Source organism: Enhydra lutris, unplaced genomic scaffold, assembly GCF_002288905.1.
Source record: "Enhydra lutris kenyoni isolate GAN:26980312 unplaced genomic scaffold, ASM228890v2 scaffoldscaffold20, whole genome shotgun sequence".
Lineage (NCBI taxonomy): Eukaryota > Metazoa > Chordata > Mammalia > Carnivora > Mustelidae > Enhydra > Enhydra lutris.
Window position 1 is genome coordinate 24,291,969 of NW_019154104.1, and position 17,262 is coordinate 24,309,230.

Below are 17,262 nucleotides of genomic sequence, written 5' to 3' on the forward strand. Positions count from 1 at the left end.
CTGACATCCTTCTAAATATTTGATTCTGCTCTTAAGGGTTTGGCATGGCCTCTCCTCAACTATATTCAATCCATAAACCTGAATTCTTTATGAAGCAGGATTTTGGAGTTGGGGACCTAGTCTTGGTCAGGCAGGCGTCCCCATGCTAATGAGGTTACTGCAGAGGAAGTAAGTCAATCAATGCAGCGAAAACAACCAGAAGGATTTCTGGCATTGAGACATCCCACGAAGGACAGAAGGTTCTGAGGTGAGCGTCTGCAGCTCTCTAGATCCAGAGATCACCAGCAAATTCCTGGTGCCAGTGCCAAGTACGAGAAGGGACCTTCTCTCTTGGGCCACTCCGAGTCTTTGGGCATGTGTCCTTCTAAATGTTCTCTGCTTCTCCATTTCTCGTGTGGCCTTCAGTGACAGACCCATGACCTTTCAGCTCTAACCCCACAGTGCTCTGACAAATTGCCAGAAAGGCCTTGACTGGTCCAGGCCACACAACTCATGGGCAGTCAGCCAACGGAGCATTGTCTGAGCTTGGTTGGCCCTTGAGGGCTGGCAGGTCCCAGAGATGGGGACATGAACAGGTACTTGCTGCGTCAGTCCTTAAGGAAAAGGTTGGGAAGGACTCAGAAACCTTGGGTGTTCTATCATATTGTCTTCTCTGGAATTCCCAAGTCCCATTCCCCACCCACGCCCTCCCCTTTTCATTGGTCACCTACGTGGTATTACAAGCCCTCCAGGAGTTAGCTCATGAACCTGCAGGTCAGCTGAGCAGTTCTGGCCTGGGTCAAGCTGGGCTGACCTTGGCATGGCTCAGCACCTGCGGTCAGCTGGGCTACTGGTCTAGGATGACCTCCCTCATGGTTTTGTCATCAGCTAGATGTCAGCGAAGGTGCTGGCGGCACTGAGCCAGGAGTGTCTCATCCATCGGCAGACTAGTCCAGATTTGCTTACACAGCAGACACAGCATGCTCAGCTGGCTTCACCTCATAACAGTCTCTCCTCTGAATCCTCTTTTAACGAAACTCACTGCTCCTTCCACCCTGATGCCCAAGCTAACTTGCCTTCAGCTTGATGAACTTTCTTTCCTTCTGACCCTGTCACAAATGTTGAATCTAGACACCCTTCCCTGGCTGGCCAGATTTCACAAGCAAAAATATAGGACAACCTGGTCAAGTAATTTGAATACTACATACACAACAACAACAACAACAACAACAACAATAACACATCTTTTTTAGTGTAAGTATATCCCAAATATTGCCTGGGATATACTTATACTAAAAGGTTATTAAGGTTTGTTAAAATTCAAGTTTAGCTAGACATCCTGTATTTTATCTGGCAACTCTCCCCTCCCATAACTTCTGAGCCCAGCCTCAAGAGAGAAGAGGGGGCACGGACCGGTTTCTAGGGTGCATCGAGGACCCTCTGTAACCAGTAGGGCATGGGGCCAGCCTTTGGTGTTGGGGCAGTGGATGGGGGATCAACATCTTTTTCTCTCACTGCCTCTTTCCACGTGACTAGTGGGTGATAAAATGGACGCTGAGGGTAACCATTATTTGAGAGATCCCAATTAATTTGAGAAACATTGGGGCATCCCTTTCAAACATGGAGTGATGGAAGGTATTAGCAGGAATGCATGACAGCGTCCATGTTGCCCTGCTCATCTTACTCTGTTTGGGACTGAGGTGGACTCACTGGACTTCTCAGCCCAGGCTACCCTGGTATTATTTAAACAGTTAGTAGCTTAAATGTTTTATAATATTTCAAACTGGTGGCCTACAAGCTGAATTTGGGACTTGGACTGGGAGCTTTGCCCAAGCGTGCAGATGTCGTGGGTTAAAATGTCAGTCAAGGGACGTGCTCTCATCTTTGGCTCTCTGCCCACACAGGAGAAGGCTGGGCTATCACACCTGCTTTCTAACATTTCTGTGTAGGTCCAGTAGTGAGGAGGTCCAGGGTGGAGCCCTTCAAGCAGGCTTTGGGCATCCCTTCCTCTAACTTGGGGGGAGGGCTTTCTTTCTTACATGGACAGCTAGAGCAAGATGGCTCCCCGGTCACACATTCAGCATGAGGCATCGGGGCAAACATTTGGCTGTTTTGGCTGTTTTCCCCCACTAGAATGTAAGCCCTATGAGCTGGGCTTGCTGTTTGCTTAGTTCGCTGCTCCATTTCCACTGCCTAGACAATAGTGCCCAGCACATAGTAGGTGTTCAGCAAATCTGGGTTGAAGCAGTGAATGCACGTGTCCCAAGAGCAATGGCTGTCCACACTTTAATATAAGTTATTGTTCCATGTCCATCTCCTCTACAAGTCTACAAGTCTGTGAACCCCCATGGCATGGGACCCAGGTTGTCAGGTTCCTACCTCTCTCAGAATCTTCCAGAAAGCCTGACCCAATTTTTAAAAAAGTGCTTGATTCAGGAACCTCTTCCTTTAATATCTCTGACGTGCGTGCCCCCAGGAAAATCCATCACTTGCTTCTGCAGGAACCAGTTCCACGACTGGAGAGAGTGTTGGCAGCTCTTCAAGTGTTTGAACATACTTATTACTCAATCTCTAGTCCAAAGCAACAGAAAAATATTGCGTGTGCCAAGTTGCCCAGGGCATGGGGTGGGCTTTCTGGGGTTCCTTTCATTCAAATAAGAGAAGTGATGTCCATAGGTCCAATAGGCAGGGCAGGTAGGATGGGGGTTGCTAGGGCCACAGGGGGCGGGCTGGGACAAGGGGTTGTGGGAGCAGGTGGTCTGACAGAGGAGGGATGTGGGATGGGCCAGGACAGGGCATGGTGGCACCTTCCTAGCTCCCCCTCACCCTGGCCTCACCACACTGTCTTATCTATGCTTGGCTGTCAGTTAATTTTCCCATCACACTTTGTCCACATCCACATGTGCTTGTGGGTATACAGCTACTAACCCCGGTCTCCAGGGCAACATCCACACTGCTTATCTGGCCTCCAAAGCCTTTGACCTCCAAATGCCTCTTGAGCATTACCTTCCACTGTGATCCTACATGAACTTTCTATTACTGCAAAATGGAGTTTCTCTCTCTCTCTCTCTCTCTCTCTTTTTTATCAGAACATAACTTTTACTTTCTTTCCTCACTGCCCTCAACCACAGAGGGTCTCCTCCACCCTCCCCCAAACTGTCTTACCCTCTTATCTTTTGTTTAAAACCTACCTGGTTTTGAGGATCCAACTCAGGTCTGACCTCCTTAGGGTGTGTATGAGTGTTTCTTCCAAAGGCACCTTTCAGGATGACTCCTTCCTAGACACATACCACCCACAGCCACCCTCTAGTCTTGGCACTGATGTCATTGTAGGGGTGTGGGGATGGGTATTTCCACAAGCATGACACACACACGCAGCAAAGCTGGCATCCCACTGTGTTTCCCCATTAGATTTGGACAGATGCCTCCTTGAGACCGGAGGGGCACATTTGTGGTTCACAGACTCCAATAGCTAAAGATGTCCCATTGCAACCAAACACTGTCCCCAAATTCATTGTCCAAATACTGTCCCCAAATCCACTGACCAAGTTTGTGCCCACCTGGCCATGTGGACCCTCTCATGTTCTTTGATCTTGGGGTTACCCTTGGCCAGTTGACCTCCCATGCTACATCAGTCCATTATCACACCCCCTTCTTAGAGCATGACTTGGAGCCCTGACCCTGGTCTCAGTCTCCTCTGAAGGTGATCTATTCTCGACCTTCCCTTGTAAACACTGCACCTCAATGTTCACACAACCCAAGGTCAAATTTATTAGGATCTTGGCACATGTATTAGCTGGTCCTCACTGCAGCCCATGGTACAGGCTGGTGCTGGCCTTTCTGATTGTTCAGGGGAGGGGGAGACAAGCCGCCACCTGGCCTCCCACTGTGGTCACCCTGCAGCAGGGTTGACGACTTTGCCCAGGAAGAGCAAGCTCTGTGTGGTCACCTCCCACAGGAGCACCAGGAAAGGCCGGTTGAAACGGGTCTGGGGGCCTGACGTTGCATTCAGAGCCTGGGGCTGGGAGAGGAGGCCGGAGGCAGCCCCTGCTCGGGTTCCCCACACATTCATGTCCATAGTCGCCTTGTGTGACACCTGGAGGAGGAGATGGGGACAGAGCCAGTGTCAGCTCAGGGTGCTCTCAGGGGACAGATCCCACATGTGTGGTTCTAGAGAGCTGCAGGGAGTCACCCCCTCAGGCCCCAGGGCCCTGTCTTCCCAGGAGGCAATGCCAGCCTTCACTGCTTCTGCCTCTTCCTGGCATTTTCTCCCCGCCACCACCGCATCCTTGGGGATGGCCTTAAGAGTGCTGTTTGCTCTCTGGCAAAACACAGATGAGCCTGAGCAGGGCATGCAGAAATCAGGTTGCAAACTCCCAACAGCAAGTTTTAGGAGCATGCCGGAAACACCTGGGCACCGGGATCCTGCTCTGAGCCTCACCAGGCTGAGCACCAGGCCCTGCTCTGAGCTGCATGCACATCTCTAACCCTTGCTGGCCTCTTCTTTAAGATGACCTGCTTAGCCTAAATCAGTGGATTGTAACATGAATTCAGGGAACAGGGTTGTCTGATATGCCAAACCCTCTACCAGCTTCTGTAAGAATTCCTTTTTTAATTTTAATTTTAAAATTTAAATTCAATTAATTAACATAAAGTGTATTATTAGTTCCAGCTGTAAAGTTCAGGGACTCATCAGTTGCGTACAACACTCAGGGCTCACTGTATCATGTGCCCTCCAAAATACCTGTTACCCAGTTACCCCAACCCCCTCAACCCCTCTCCAGAATTCCTTTTTTTAAACTCTCACCTTCACATACCTTTTTAGGAAGAAAGGATTCTGAAGCTTTAAAAAAGAGTTGAAATATTTTGGCCTGAGAAGCCTTTTCATTTCTAAAAAGTTCTATGAAGAGACATACCTAGTATTTAAGGTCACTGTGAAAGGAATTCTTTAAAAGGTGACGTTATTTCTTCTCCTTCTTGTTCACCCTGTCCACCACGGGCGTGCATGCACACGCACACAAACACACATTTATGTGCACACACAGGACCCCATCCCTATTGCCTTGGTTCATGTTCCTAATCTCAGCTGGCCTTTCACAAGCAAAAGACAGAAAACCTTCCTTATGAAATTCCTAGCAAAGGGGAACCTGGTTGGTGCAGTTGTTTTACCAACCAGCTCTTGGTTTTGGGTCAGGTTGTGATCTCAGGGTCATGAGACGGAGCCCCACAGAGCCTGATGTGGGGTTCAATCCCAAATCTGCTTGGGACTCTCTCTCCCTCTCCCTCTGTGCTCTCTCTCTCTCAAATAAATAAATAACTACACCTTTTAAAAGAAATTCCTGGAAAAGCCTCAAACAACAATTAATGACTCTATCCTAAAACAGAAAAGATAGAGCAGGGAAGGAAAATTACATTGTTATACCCAGCTATTAGCTCTCCTTTCCTAGTAGAGTCATGGATTCCCAGCCATGCCCTGTAACTGGCAATGCCTCCTACAGGAGGAGACCAGAAACTGCCCCTCTCCCAAAATGATGGCTGTCTTGACTATGGGACTTGCTTTAGCCAGGGACACGTGACTGGCCTTGGCATAACCCAGAGTGAAAAGAAATGTGAAAAGCCATCCTACAGTTTCTCTTGCTTTTTACCCATTGCCCTGCGAATGACATGTCCCAGATAGGGACTCCTCCTTTCACCTGCATCCTGAAAGGGAGAAGCACTGTGAAGTAGGTCTATAGCCCCAGGGTCATGACACACTTCTGACATGTAACATAAATAAGAAGTAAGCCTGTTCGGGCTCTGAGATTTGGGGGATGTTTGTCTCTGTAGCAAGGCTGATGGATACATCTGGTCTTCATGCCCCACTACTCTCTATAACTATGACAAAGAAAGAGTTTCACTGCCTGCCGTGGAGGAAGTATAAGGAAGGAAGACAAAGCTAATCCCCACTGCAAAAATTTTGGGTCCAGGGATGACCTCTGATGCATGTCTACTTTATACAGGACTCAGTGTTCCTGCTCTGAAGAATCCAGAGGAGAGACAGAAAGGGAACTTCTTATGAAAAGAAGCCTCATCGATTGGAATCAAGACCCAGAATGGGAAAAAGAAAGAGAAACTTGACTTTCAAATGCACACTTCAGAGGAGAAAAGACCCTCTCCTCTGTCCATGTTCACCACCTTACCCGAGAGATGGTTTGGTTGAGCTGTTCAGTGATTCCTGATAAGTCAGCTCCTAAGTTGAAGATGTTGGTGAGACCAATGTGGGGAAGTATTTCTTCAAGGTTGTATGTCCCAGAAATGGAAAACCTCGGCAGATGTAAATCCAGGAGGCTGCAAAGAGAACCAGCCAGAGAGCCCATGCTTTCAGGTTACACGGGCTGCTCCCACCCTGTCTGTAGGCAGCCTGAGCTTTGGGAAGAAGTGTTTGCCAGAAGGAGGGGGATCCGGTCCTACCACAACACTCCCCACTGTACCAGAACATTCCAGAAACCCGGACCCCCCCCCTTCTCTTCACACCTTGTAGGCCTCTTGTGTCTGGATCTGAAAAGACTCCTGGCATGGCCATGTGTCTTCATCTCTGGCACGTTTATGGAGGACTTCTTCCATGCCAGACATCGGGCAACGGATTTTACAAGGTGTAACGGATCAGATCCAAAGAATAACCATGCATGAGAAATATTGCCCATGTTTTCCCACCTCTATGTCTGATTCATCAGCAGGTTCTACTGGCTCCTCTTCTCAACTGTATCCTAAATCCAGCTGCTGGCAACACCCCCGGAAACTGTCCGTTCTTACTGTCTGGGTTTTGGGCTGTTGTGAGGATCTGAAGGGAGATGGTGTGTGTAGACTGTGGGCCACTCTCTGTCCTGAGACTGCCCTTGCCATCAGATCACTGCACTGCCTGTGGTAAATTCACAAGTTTTATTTGACACTGAGCGAATCTGTCCTTTTCTTCTTGGGATTGTTCTTCTTGATTATTGTTTCACAGTTGTCAGGACAGTGGGCCCTGCGAGTCTGGCCAGGTAATAACCTGCTTGGAAACTTCTGCCTCGGATGAGTTCAGATTAGATAGCCTAAATCAGCTTAGAGATTCATTGCCAGCTAACTTCTGGGATAATGTGAGTGTCCAGATGTCTAATCAAAGGGATCAAGGGGAGGTCAAGGGTCAAACATTGAAGAGGAAGGAAAGGATATGGAGAACAGAAAACAAAGCTACCTTGGCCCACTTGGCAAATTTTCCACAGGCAGCCCTTGTGGGCAGGCCCAAGCCATGGAGGGGTCAGAGTGGAGTCTAGCACAGGAGGCTGCTAGAGAGTCCTGCACACAGCAGGTGTTCAACCCACACAAATGAAAAATGAACAGTTAGTGGGGATAGTGATTCCACTGGACAAGTGAACCTTCCTCACAGCTCAACAGAGGGAAGCCTGGCAGTCTGAAGTTTTCATGTTGGAAATCCCATTAACATGCTGCTGTGATATTATAACTCTCTGGCACGAGACACAGTAACAGCGTGCCCTGTTAAATCATCTGAGATTTCGAAAAATAACTTGGGTTGGTTTTGTTTTTTGAAGGTCAAAGTGAGAGGCCAAAACAGACCTTCCTGGGTTTCCTGGGTGGTTCAGCCCATTAAGTGTCTGTCTGACTCTTGATCTCAGCTCAGATCTTGATCTCAGGGTCATGAGTTCAAGTCCTGCATTGGCTCCATGCTGAACATGAAGCCTACTTAAAAACAAAAACAAAAACAAAATAAAAACAAAAAACAAAAACAAAAAACAAAAAACCCCAGACCTTTCTGAGGGAAAATCTAGAAGATTCTGTGGTAGTTCCTCCTCTGCTGGGGGAAGGGACAGGCTCCCCCCAAAGGACCTTGAGAATATGGAGCTGGAATCAGAAACTGATCATTGCCATGTAAGTTTATAGACAACAGGAATAGTCTCTTATCCTGATCTCTGTCCTTGACTTGTATCTCTTTTATTTGGTATTTGAATCTCTGCCCAAACACGAGCACCTTTTCCTATCCCTCAGTGCGGTTGGGGAGCTGAGGGAAGGCTTCTGTGGGCACTAGGGTGATTGGTGTTTACCAACTGCTGGTGGGTTCAAAATGAAAGTGGTCATCAAGAGGTTTGGTCTGTACACCCTCCCTCTGAACTGGGGGTGGGGGGAGGGGTCCTGTGACTACTCTGACCCAAAATATATAGCAGAAAAGACACTTTGGAGACCAGAACTTAAGAGAGCAGGAGCTTTCACTTCCTATCTTTTGGAACACTCCTTCCTGGAGCCCTGAGCTGTTATATAACAACGATGTGCAGGAGCCCAAGCTAGCCTCATGGAGATGCTACAGGGAGAGAGAGAGAGAGAGAGAGAGAGAGAGAGAGAGACCTGCTCAGCCCTTATCTGAGCAGCCAGCTAAATCAGACACGAGACAGCCCATAGAAAAGCCTTCAATGCTCCAGCCCTAGCCAGTATCCAACTGCAGTGCAGGAAAGCCTCACATGAGAACCACAAGGCTGAGCCCAGTCCACCCACTGGACAGAGAGAGATAATAGATATTTTTTTTCATGCCATTCCATTTTGGGGTGGCTTATTATGCAGCAAGAGGCAATTAGAACTCAAGGCCAAATGTTGTATCAGAGCTCTCATGAAACGAGATAGATCCCATGAAAGGGTTATCTAGAAAATGGAGTCTCATACCAGAAAAGGTTGAAACCATTGTAAGGAAAACCACAAACTGAAAAGTGAAATAAAAGGTGGTAGGGGGTTGAGATCCCATAAAACTAGCACTTTAATTCTTACAATACTCTTCTTGGTATTTAATTTCATTAAGAAATATTTTAATAAAAATAAGGGTATTTTTTTTTCAAAGAGGACCTACCAAAAAGACTGCTAGCCATCAATAATTGAGCAATGTTAGCCAAACATTGGGCAGGGTGGGGGGGTGCTCTCTGACAGCAAATCAGAAATAAAGTAATTGGCCTAGCTTTATCTCTCCTCCATACTTCAAGGAATGCCAAATTGAAGATTTACCTAACCAGGTCTCTAAGTCCTTCTTCATGACCAAGTTAATAAATGACCAAGAAACTCCTGATTAAATTGGATATGGACTATTTTGTCAACAAGGCTACACATTTTGGTGCTGTTCTATTTCTGCCTTCCTGGCCAACATCTTGGAGCTGAAACAGTCCCCACTCCCTAGCACTGTGGGGACCAACTCAAGTTTACAGTTCTACAAACCTGCTTCCAACTTATCCAAATCCTTTACCTCTCGCTCTTATTTATTAAGCATCATACAACCCTGGAGGTACACTAGCAAATTGTGCAATTAATAAAACCTACACTTTTCATTTAGATTCTTCCAACTGTAATGCATGTAATAGTATCACCTTTTCTACATTTTGGTCAAACAATTTTTTACATAAAGTAAAAAAAGGAGGGGCTCTTTTAAGAAATATATACTGTTGCATGGGAGTCATAATTACTCTTAATAATTGTCCTTAATCTGATTTTTTTGGTTATACTTCTCTACCTCCTGGTAGCAAATTATTCTGGAAAAAGGGAGAAACAAGAGGAAAGAAGGTTGGCCAGAAAAACACTCAGGAAGGGATAAGAATTATTAACACCTGGTGAGCACTTATCATGACCAATCTCAAAGGTTTATATGTGAGAACTTGGTCAATCCTTTGACCAACCCAATGTAGCAGGGATTATGGCCTCATCTTACCCACATACTTAGTTAAAGGGCAAGATGATGAGCCAGACCTAGGGGTTAGGCTTTTACAGTTGGTGTTGATCAAGGCCTTGTCTGGATTCTTGAACCAAGTCTGCTGGAGTCCTTCTACTCTGACACTTACCTGGGCAGAAGCCACTGATCCCATTTCCTCAGGGTCTCTGGCTGCAAAGCTGCCTCCACCTGCTCCATTTTCCCTGGGTCAGGTAGGATGAGCAGAACCAGGGCGTTTCCGCTGTATTCTATCTGGAGGACAGTGCAAGCCATTTCTTGATCATAGAAGAACCTGTGCATTTCCTTTTGGTGCATCATGGGAATGCGGAGGGAGGTCCTCTCATCCACAAAGAAGCTCTCTTGCTTCTGGGTCTGGTAGCGATTGAAAGGATGCTTCCACTTGGCTTAGGACACAAAATCCATAAAACTATGAGAACACACTGCAGGAGAGCAACTCTGGGTAGATATACACTAAGCCACACTGGTTCCATGACTTCCTCTTTGATATACATAAATATGAGGTGGATACAGAATCAGGGGCCAGAACTTAGGGCTGGCTCAGCCACTAGAGTGAGTCCCCAGAGTTAGGCTCTAATGGTCTATGATTTTGTTCCATTCTAGTGCAACTTAGCTTTCAAGAAGCTAAAAGGTATTTCCATTTACTAACGATCTTCCATGTGCAAGGCATTATCTCTTTACTTTTTCATGAACATTAATATTAAACAAGTATTATGACCTCCATGTCAACAATGAGAAACTTATTCCCTGTGAATTTATAGAAACATGCCCAATATGCAGAGCCATTAGATGGTAGAGCAGGGACTGGGGCTTGACTGGCTCCACACGTCATGTTCTTTGCAAACATTGACTTGACCCCTCTCTGCCCTGCCTTGAAACAGCAACCCTCTACAGAGAAGGTCAAGAGCCACCCCCTCCCTCTGAACTTCTCAGTATTCAAGCTGAAAAAGGAGAAAGAATTCAGTTAATAAAATGTTAAATATAACGCAAAAGCTCTTTATGACACAGAACCGTAGAATTTGTTGGTCACAGCCTTGTTCATGTGTGTAATAGTGTCTCTCTTTCTACTTAACAATCTCCACGCACAACAGCCTCCAGGCTTGACCTCCTGAAAGCACTGGTCTTGCTGATGGAAAGCTGGCTCATCTTGTCCCTCTTGCCCACATCCTCTCACTGACCAAGCATTGCTGATTCTACCTCCAAAGCAGCACCTTCATCCACAGCCACCATCTTACTTACTTTGAAATGCTTCAAGAACCTCCTGACTTTTCTCTGCTCTTCCACCCTTTCTCCCCTCCAAACCATTTTCCAGATTGTAGCCAGACTGATTTTTTTCAAACAAATGTAATCATTTCACTCTACTGCTTCCAACTTCTTGGTCATCCTGGGGTCCTACAGATAAAGTCTTGGATTCTCAACACAGTTCCTCCTTAGCTTTTTATTGCAACTCTTGGCACTGTCCCCTACGCATTATGCTATTGTGTTCTATGTTCTAATCCAACTAAATTCATTTCAGTTCCTTGAAAATGCAAAGGTTTCTCTTTTCCTTGGACGTTGGCACATGGTGGTTTTTCAACCTGAACCCTCTTCTCTGCAACCTCTTTGCCTGAGTAAATCCAGCTCATTCTTCATGTCTCAGCTTAGATGTCTCCTCTTCCAGGAAACCTTTTCTCACTCCCCAAATCTGGAAAGGTGTACCTTTTGAGAGCTCCATGGCACCCATATCTACTCAAGCAAGCATCACTTTCCCATTGAATTGCAATTGCCTTTTTACTTATTTGCCTATTTTGCTTTTACTGTGAACTACACAACAGTAAGAAAATTATCTTATTCATAAATTTTTCTAAGATGCTAGCTAAGGCCCTGAAATGTAGTCAGTCTTGTTGTATGTTTTTGAGAATTAATGAATGCCATTCCTAGACACCTCAAACACAAGATCTAAGTTTAACTTGAAATCATTCAAGCAGCAAACATCCAAAACATACTCAACCCCTCTTTTTCTTCAATAAGGTGTCTAAGTGGTTTGGTGGTGGTGGCCTTGTGGCAGATATAGAGAAGCAGATCTTTGCAAAGACCCTGATAGGCAAGACCATCACCCTCGAGGTCAAGCCCAGTGATACCATTGAGAATGTGAAAGCCAAAATCTAAGGAGGACATCTTGCCTCACATGCGCTGTCTAATTTTTGTTGGAGGATGGCCTCACTCTTGCAGACTCCAATATCCAGGAAGAGGCTGCCCTGTACTGGGCGCTTTGCCTGTGGGGTGGTATCATGGAGCCTCCCTTCTGTCAACTGGCCCAGAAATATAATTGCAGCTATGATCTTCCACAAGGGTTTTGCTCACCTGCACCTCCACATCATCAACTGACCCAAGAAGAATTATGGCCATACCAACAAACTATGCCCCCAAAAGAAAATCAGATAAGGCCACTCTACTGGCTTTTCCTTTGTCCAAAGAGAAGCCTCCAGCCTGAGCCCCAAGGCCCCAGAGCCTTACTATAAGTTTCCTATTCATTGATTAGAAAAAAAATAAAAAAAAAAATACTTGACCCTGTGTCAGACTCTGGAGAATCAAAAATGATTAAGCTTAAGACCTTGATGCGAGGCAGGAATCTATCAAAATCCTAGAGGAGAACATAGGCAGCAACCCCTTTGACATCAGCCACAGCAATTTCTTTCAAGATATGTCTCCAAAGGCAAAGGAAACAAAAGCAAAAATGAACTTTTGGGACTTCATCAAGATCAAAAGCTTCTGCACAGCAAAGGAAACAGTCAACAAAACAAAAAGGCAACCCATGGAATGGAAGAAGATATTAGCCAATGACACTATAGACAAAGGGCTGATATCCAAGATCTATAAAGAACTCCTCAAACGCAACACACACAAAACAGATAATCACATCAAAAAATGGGCAGAAGACATGAACAGACACTTCTCCAAAGAAGACATACAATGCCTAACAGACATGAAAAAATGTTCATCATCATTAGCCATCAGGGAGATTCAAATCAAAACCACATTGAGATACCACCTTACACCACTTAGAATGGCCAAAACTAACAAGACAGTAAACAACATGTGTTGGAGAGGATGTGGAGAAAGGGGAACCCTCTTACACTGTTGGTGGGAATGCAAGTTGGTGCAGCCACTTTAGAAAACAGTGTTGAGATTCCTTAAGAAATTAAAAATAGAGCTTCCCTATGACCCTGCAATTGCACTACTGGGTATTTACCCCAAATATACAAATGTAATGAAAAGAAGGGCCGTCTGTACCCCAATGTTCATAGCAGCAATGGCCACAGTTGCCAAACTGGGAAAGAACCAAGATACCCTTCAATGGACAAATGAATAAGGAAGATATGATCCATATATACAATGGAGTATTATGCCTCCATCAGAAAGGATGGATACCCAACTTTTGCATCAACATGGACAGGACTGGAGGAGATTATGCTGACGGAAATAAGTCAAGCAGAGAGAGTCAATTATCATATGGTTTCACTTACTCATAGGGCGTGAGGAATAACACAGAGGACATTGGGAGATGGAGAGGAGAAGTGAGTTGGGGAAAATCAGAGGGGAAGACAAACCATAAGAGATTGTGGACTCTGAGAAACAAACTGAGGGTTTTGGAGGGGAGGTGGGTGGGGGTTGGGTGAGTCTGGTAGTGGGTATTATGGAGGGCATGTATTACATGGAGCAGTGAGTGTGGTGCATAAACAATGAATTCTGGAACACTGAAAAGAAATAAAATAAAATTAAATGAAAAAATAAGAATAAAAAAAAAGCTTAAGACCTTGAGACTTCTGATCAGTGTCATAGACTAAGTTAAAGCAGAAAACCTGTTTTTTTCCTGCATAAACACCCAGAGAAGCTGGACAAAATAATGGCTAAACAAACAAACAAATAAACAAATAATAGCTGAGATAAAAAATAAGAATCAAAGCTTCCAGGTACAAAGCAGGAGTATGTAACTCTGATTTAGAAACAAAGTCATCTGGCTCTCAGGTTATCAGAATCAGATACAGCCCCAGGGGTGGTATTTAATGTCTTCTCAGGGGACATAAATAAAACTCAGGCCCACACTTAGAACTGATCTCTCTGCAGAGTCAAAAGCTATGAAAAGCAATCCCTTCCCCGTCTGGGAAGCCTGGATTAAAAAACTTTGCCCAGCAGCCCAGGTTGAATTAGGACAGGTCACTCCATTTCCAGGTAGGGGTGGAGGGGAAGAGTCACTTGCTCTGGGTTTTTTGTTTTTACTACTCATGCAGTGTAGGAACTCTCCAATCTAAGACTGGTCTATGTTCTCATTAATTCTTCAGTGCAGGGACTCCCCAACTTAGAAATTAAAATAGAACCAGGAAACAATAGGACTATACCAGAGGCAAACGCGAAATTTTCTCCTAGAGGCCCTTCCACAACAGGTCATCAGAAACTCATGAAAAGATGATTTCCCATGAAAACCATCCCAAAGGTAAACATTTCAATCCCCCACCGAAAGGGAATAATTTGGGGCAACAAAACCAAGAATTCAAAGTTGAAGGTCTCCAGGTAGTAGAATACTCCAAAAGATGTTTTTTCTTTAGCGTGTTAAAAAAAAAAGGAAGGCATAAATTTAATAAGAGTGGGTCATTATGACAAAAAATGATAGGTAGATTTGAGAAAAATAGGATGTCAAAGTGAAAATATAGTCAGCGAAGTTGAAAATTCAGTGGATGGGTGAAACAGTAGATACTACTTCTGTTGAGAGAATTAGTAAAAGGGAAGTGGAGCTGAAGAAATCATCCAGATGTCAGCACAGAGAGACAAAGAGGTGTTTTCCAGGGGGCAGGAGATATAAAAGATGAACCTGGAGTGTCTTGTAGTTCCAGAAATAAGGAAGTGCTCTAAAAAGAAAAAAAGAAAAAAAGTCGGCAATGATGGGGGCATGTCACGGGATGCAGGAACCAATGGAAGGATCTTCTCATGGTCAATGTTAGAAAATTTTAAGCCACAAAGCTAAGTAGCAGTGGATTACAACCTCAAATATAAAATAAATATCCTTGAGTCCATAATGATGTAAGTCAGTGATTGAATAAATAAATGTAAGCGAAAAGAAAAATCTCCCATACCGAAGAATTCCAAATAATTTAGGTAGATCCCCCCTTCTCATGGATATGGAGCATAACACCCCAGTCTCTGAGTATGGGATATACATAGTGACCTCCATCAACGGGGAAAGGGTAACTTTGCAAAAGAGATATCTGACAAGCATGACCTCAGCCAGATGGTCAAAGTCAACATCAACGGTGATAAGTCATGCTGATAGTACGCCTCCTTGGCTTGATGTGATAAAAATGGCACTTCCTCTCCGTGGCCCTCCTCCCCACGTCCCCTCACCCCAGTCGTCCTCATGAGGCAAAAACAGGCAAACAATCCCAACTGAGAGACATGCTACGGAGTGTCTAGCCCGTATTCTTCAAAATCGGTAAGGTCATTGAGAGCAAGGAAAGTCTGAGAAACTGTCCGAGTGCAGAGGAGTGTACTCTGACATGATGACTAAATGTAATGTGGATCCTGGAGCAGACAAAAACACCAGGTGAAAACGAAGGACATTGGAACAGACCTGTGTTTAAAAAGTGGAAGAATTCATTTTCCTAGGATCATCACAGAGATACATGCTACTAAATCAAGAAATAACATGAGTAGAAGAAAGGAGCCCCACAAGTATGACATGCTCAATGCCACAGTCAAAATAAGCTAACAAGCTATTTATATGAATTAAGATACAGGGAGCCTGGGTGGCTCCACTGGTTAACGGTCCGACTTTGGTTTCAGCTCAGGTCATGGTCCTAGGGTTGTGGGACGGAGCCCCGTGTCAGGCTTCACACTCAGCAGAAAGTCTGCTTGAGACTCTCTCCCTCCCCCTCTGCCCCTCTCCTTCCCACCCCCAACTCTCTCTTTCTAAAATAAATAAATAAATCTAAAAAAAAAAAGATGTGGTGAGGACAGTAACACCTAAGTGCGAGATCATTTGTACAGACGATACCATTCTCATAAAATTTAGAACACATGCAGTGCATTAAACAGGGTCATGGATACTTAATGTGTTCATGGTGGGAGCACATGGAGGAGAGGGTTGCATGTCACCCCTAGGATACTGGTTGCCTCTGGGGAGGGATGGAAGGAGGCAAATTGGACCAGGGAAAGGTTAAAAAGGACCTAAAATCCCTGCAATATTATAGTCCTGAAAAAAATAAAAATCTGAAGCAAGTTTTAAAATGTTAATATTTCTCCCTTCTTGGTGGGGATTTTGTATTATCCTCTGTATATTTTTCTGTGTTCAAGATAGATAATACAAAAAGTAAAATTTTTCTTAAAAAAGGGGTTATTTCTAAAAGCGTATGATGGAATGTCTAACAAAAGAAAATCAGGATAAAAACTGAACAGAAGAAACATGGCAAGAGAAAACAAGTATTGATAAATCAGGAAGTAGACTGATAGGAAGGTTGTGTCAGTACATAGGGAGGAACAGCTGCAAGCCTTAAGGGCAGGTGGCTTCCAGGGGCATGACTGGAGGTGGTGGAGGTGACAGTGCTGCTGCCCGAGCCAGCCCTCACCTTTGAAGAAGATGTAATTCAAGAGAATCATGAATGTGTCTTGCGTGAACTCCTGAAGGCTGTCCGCCACCTGCCCGTACGTCTGCTTTCTCACGTACTCATTGATCTGCCTCCTGGTCATGGCTGAGTCCGTGAAGTTGGCAGAAAACGCAAATGCTCCGTACAGCTCCCTGATAGTGTCCAAAAAGGACTGCTGAGGTTTCCGTTGCTTGTCCAGGAACAAGGAGTTGCCTACTTTCAGCTCCAGTTTGGGGCTGGGCAGGTCAAGGGCGTGGATGAGGCTTTGGAAACCCCGGTGGATGTCAGCTTCTGGGATCTCTGTGAGGTTGAAGCCGAGGCCCTCCAGGATCTGAGCTGGGGTGTCAGCCTGGGCCCCAAGAGAGAGCAGGGCCAGGGAAGTAGAGATGCTCACGGGGGAAAAGAAGATGTTTCCCGAGGTTTCCGTGGCCAGCTGCTTGTACAAGCGCAAGGCGAAGTTGGTGATGGTGGGTGTGATCTTGCGGTAGGCGGGGGTCCCTGGCACGGAGAGCTGGTCACCAGGGGCCTGAGGCACCCCCAGACTCTTATCTCCATGGGCAGGAAAGGGCTGACAGTGGACAGAGGGCAGGATCCCTGCTCCCAGCAGCCACAGCCAGGCTGGACCCATCCTCTGAAAAGAAGATGTTGAACAAGTCATTCTGCTTCATAAATAACTTTGGTGCTCCCCATTGCTCGCACAGTGAACCTCACATGCAAACTATACCCCACACAGCTGCTATGAGGGGCCCTGCAGGGGATGAGGCTACAGTCTGAGCAGCAGCCCTCAATCTGCTTGATGTATTCATCGTCTGTCTACAAGATTTTGTTGAGAAAAGCACTCTGGGCTCTAAAAACAAAATTCCACTGTTAATTCTCCCTTCCTCCGTCCCTCCCTCCTACTTTCCTTCCCCCCCCTCTCCTTCCTTCCTTCCT

The 17,262-nt window shown here is 45.5% G+C and overlaps 1 protein-coding gene across 1 annotated transcript; it reads right to left on the reverse strand.

The window, feature by feature from the left end:
* Positions 1-3,726: 3,726 nt before the first annotated feature.
* LOC111148733 (serpin family A member 11) lies at positions 3,727-16,957 on the reverse strand. Its single transcript, XM_022505529.1, has 4 exons — positions 16,312-16,957; positions 9,825-10,098; positions 6,159-6,306; positions 3,727-4,075 (listed from the first exon to the last, which is right to left on the reverse strand). The coding sequence occupies exons 1-4, from the start codon at positions 16,955-16,957 to the stop codon at positions 3,872-3,874; spliced, it is 1,272 nt and encodes a 423-aa protein (XP_022361237.1). The 3' UTR covers positions 3,727-3,871.
* Between the last annotated feature and the right edge of the window lie 305 nt (positions 16,958-17,262).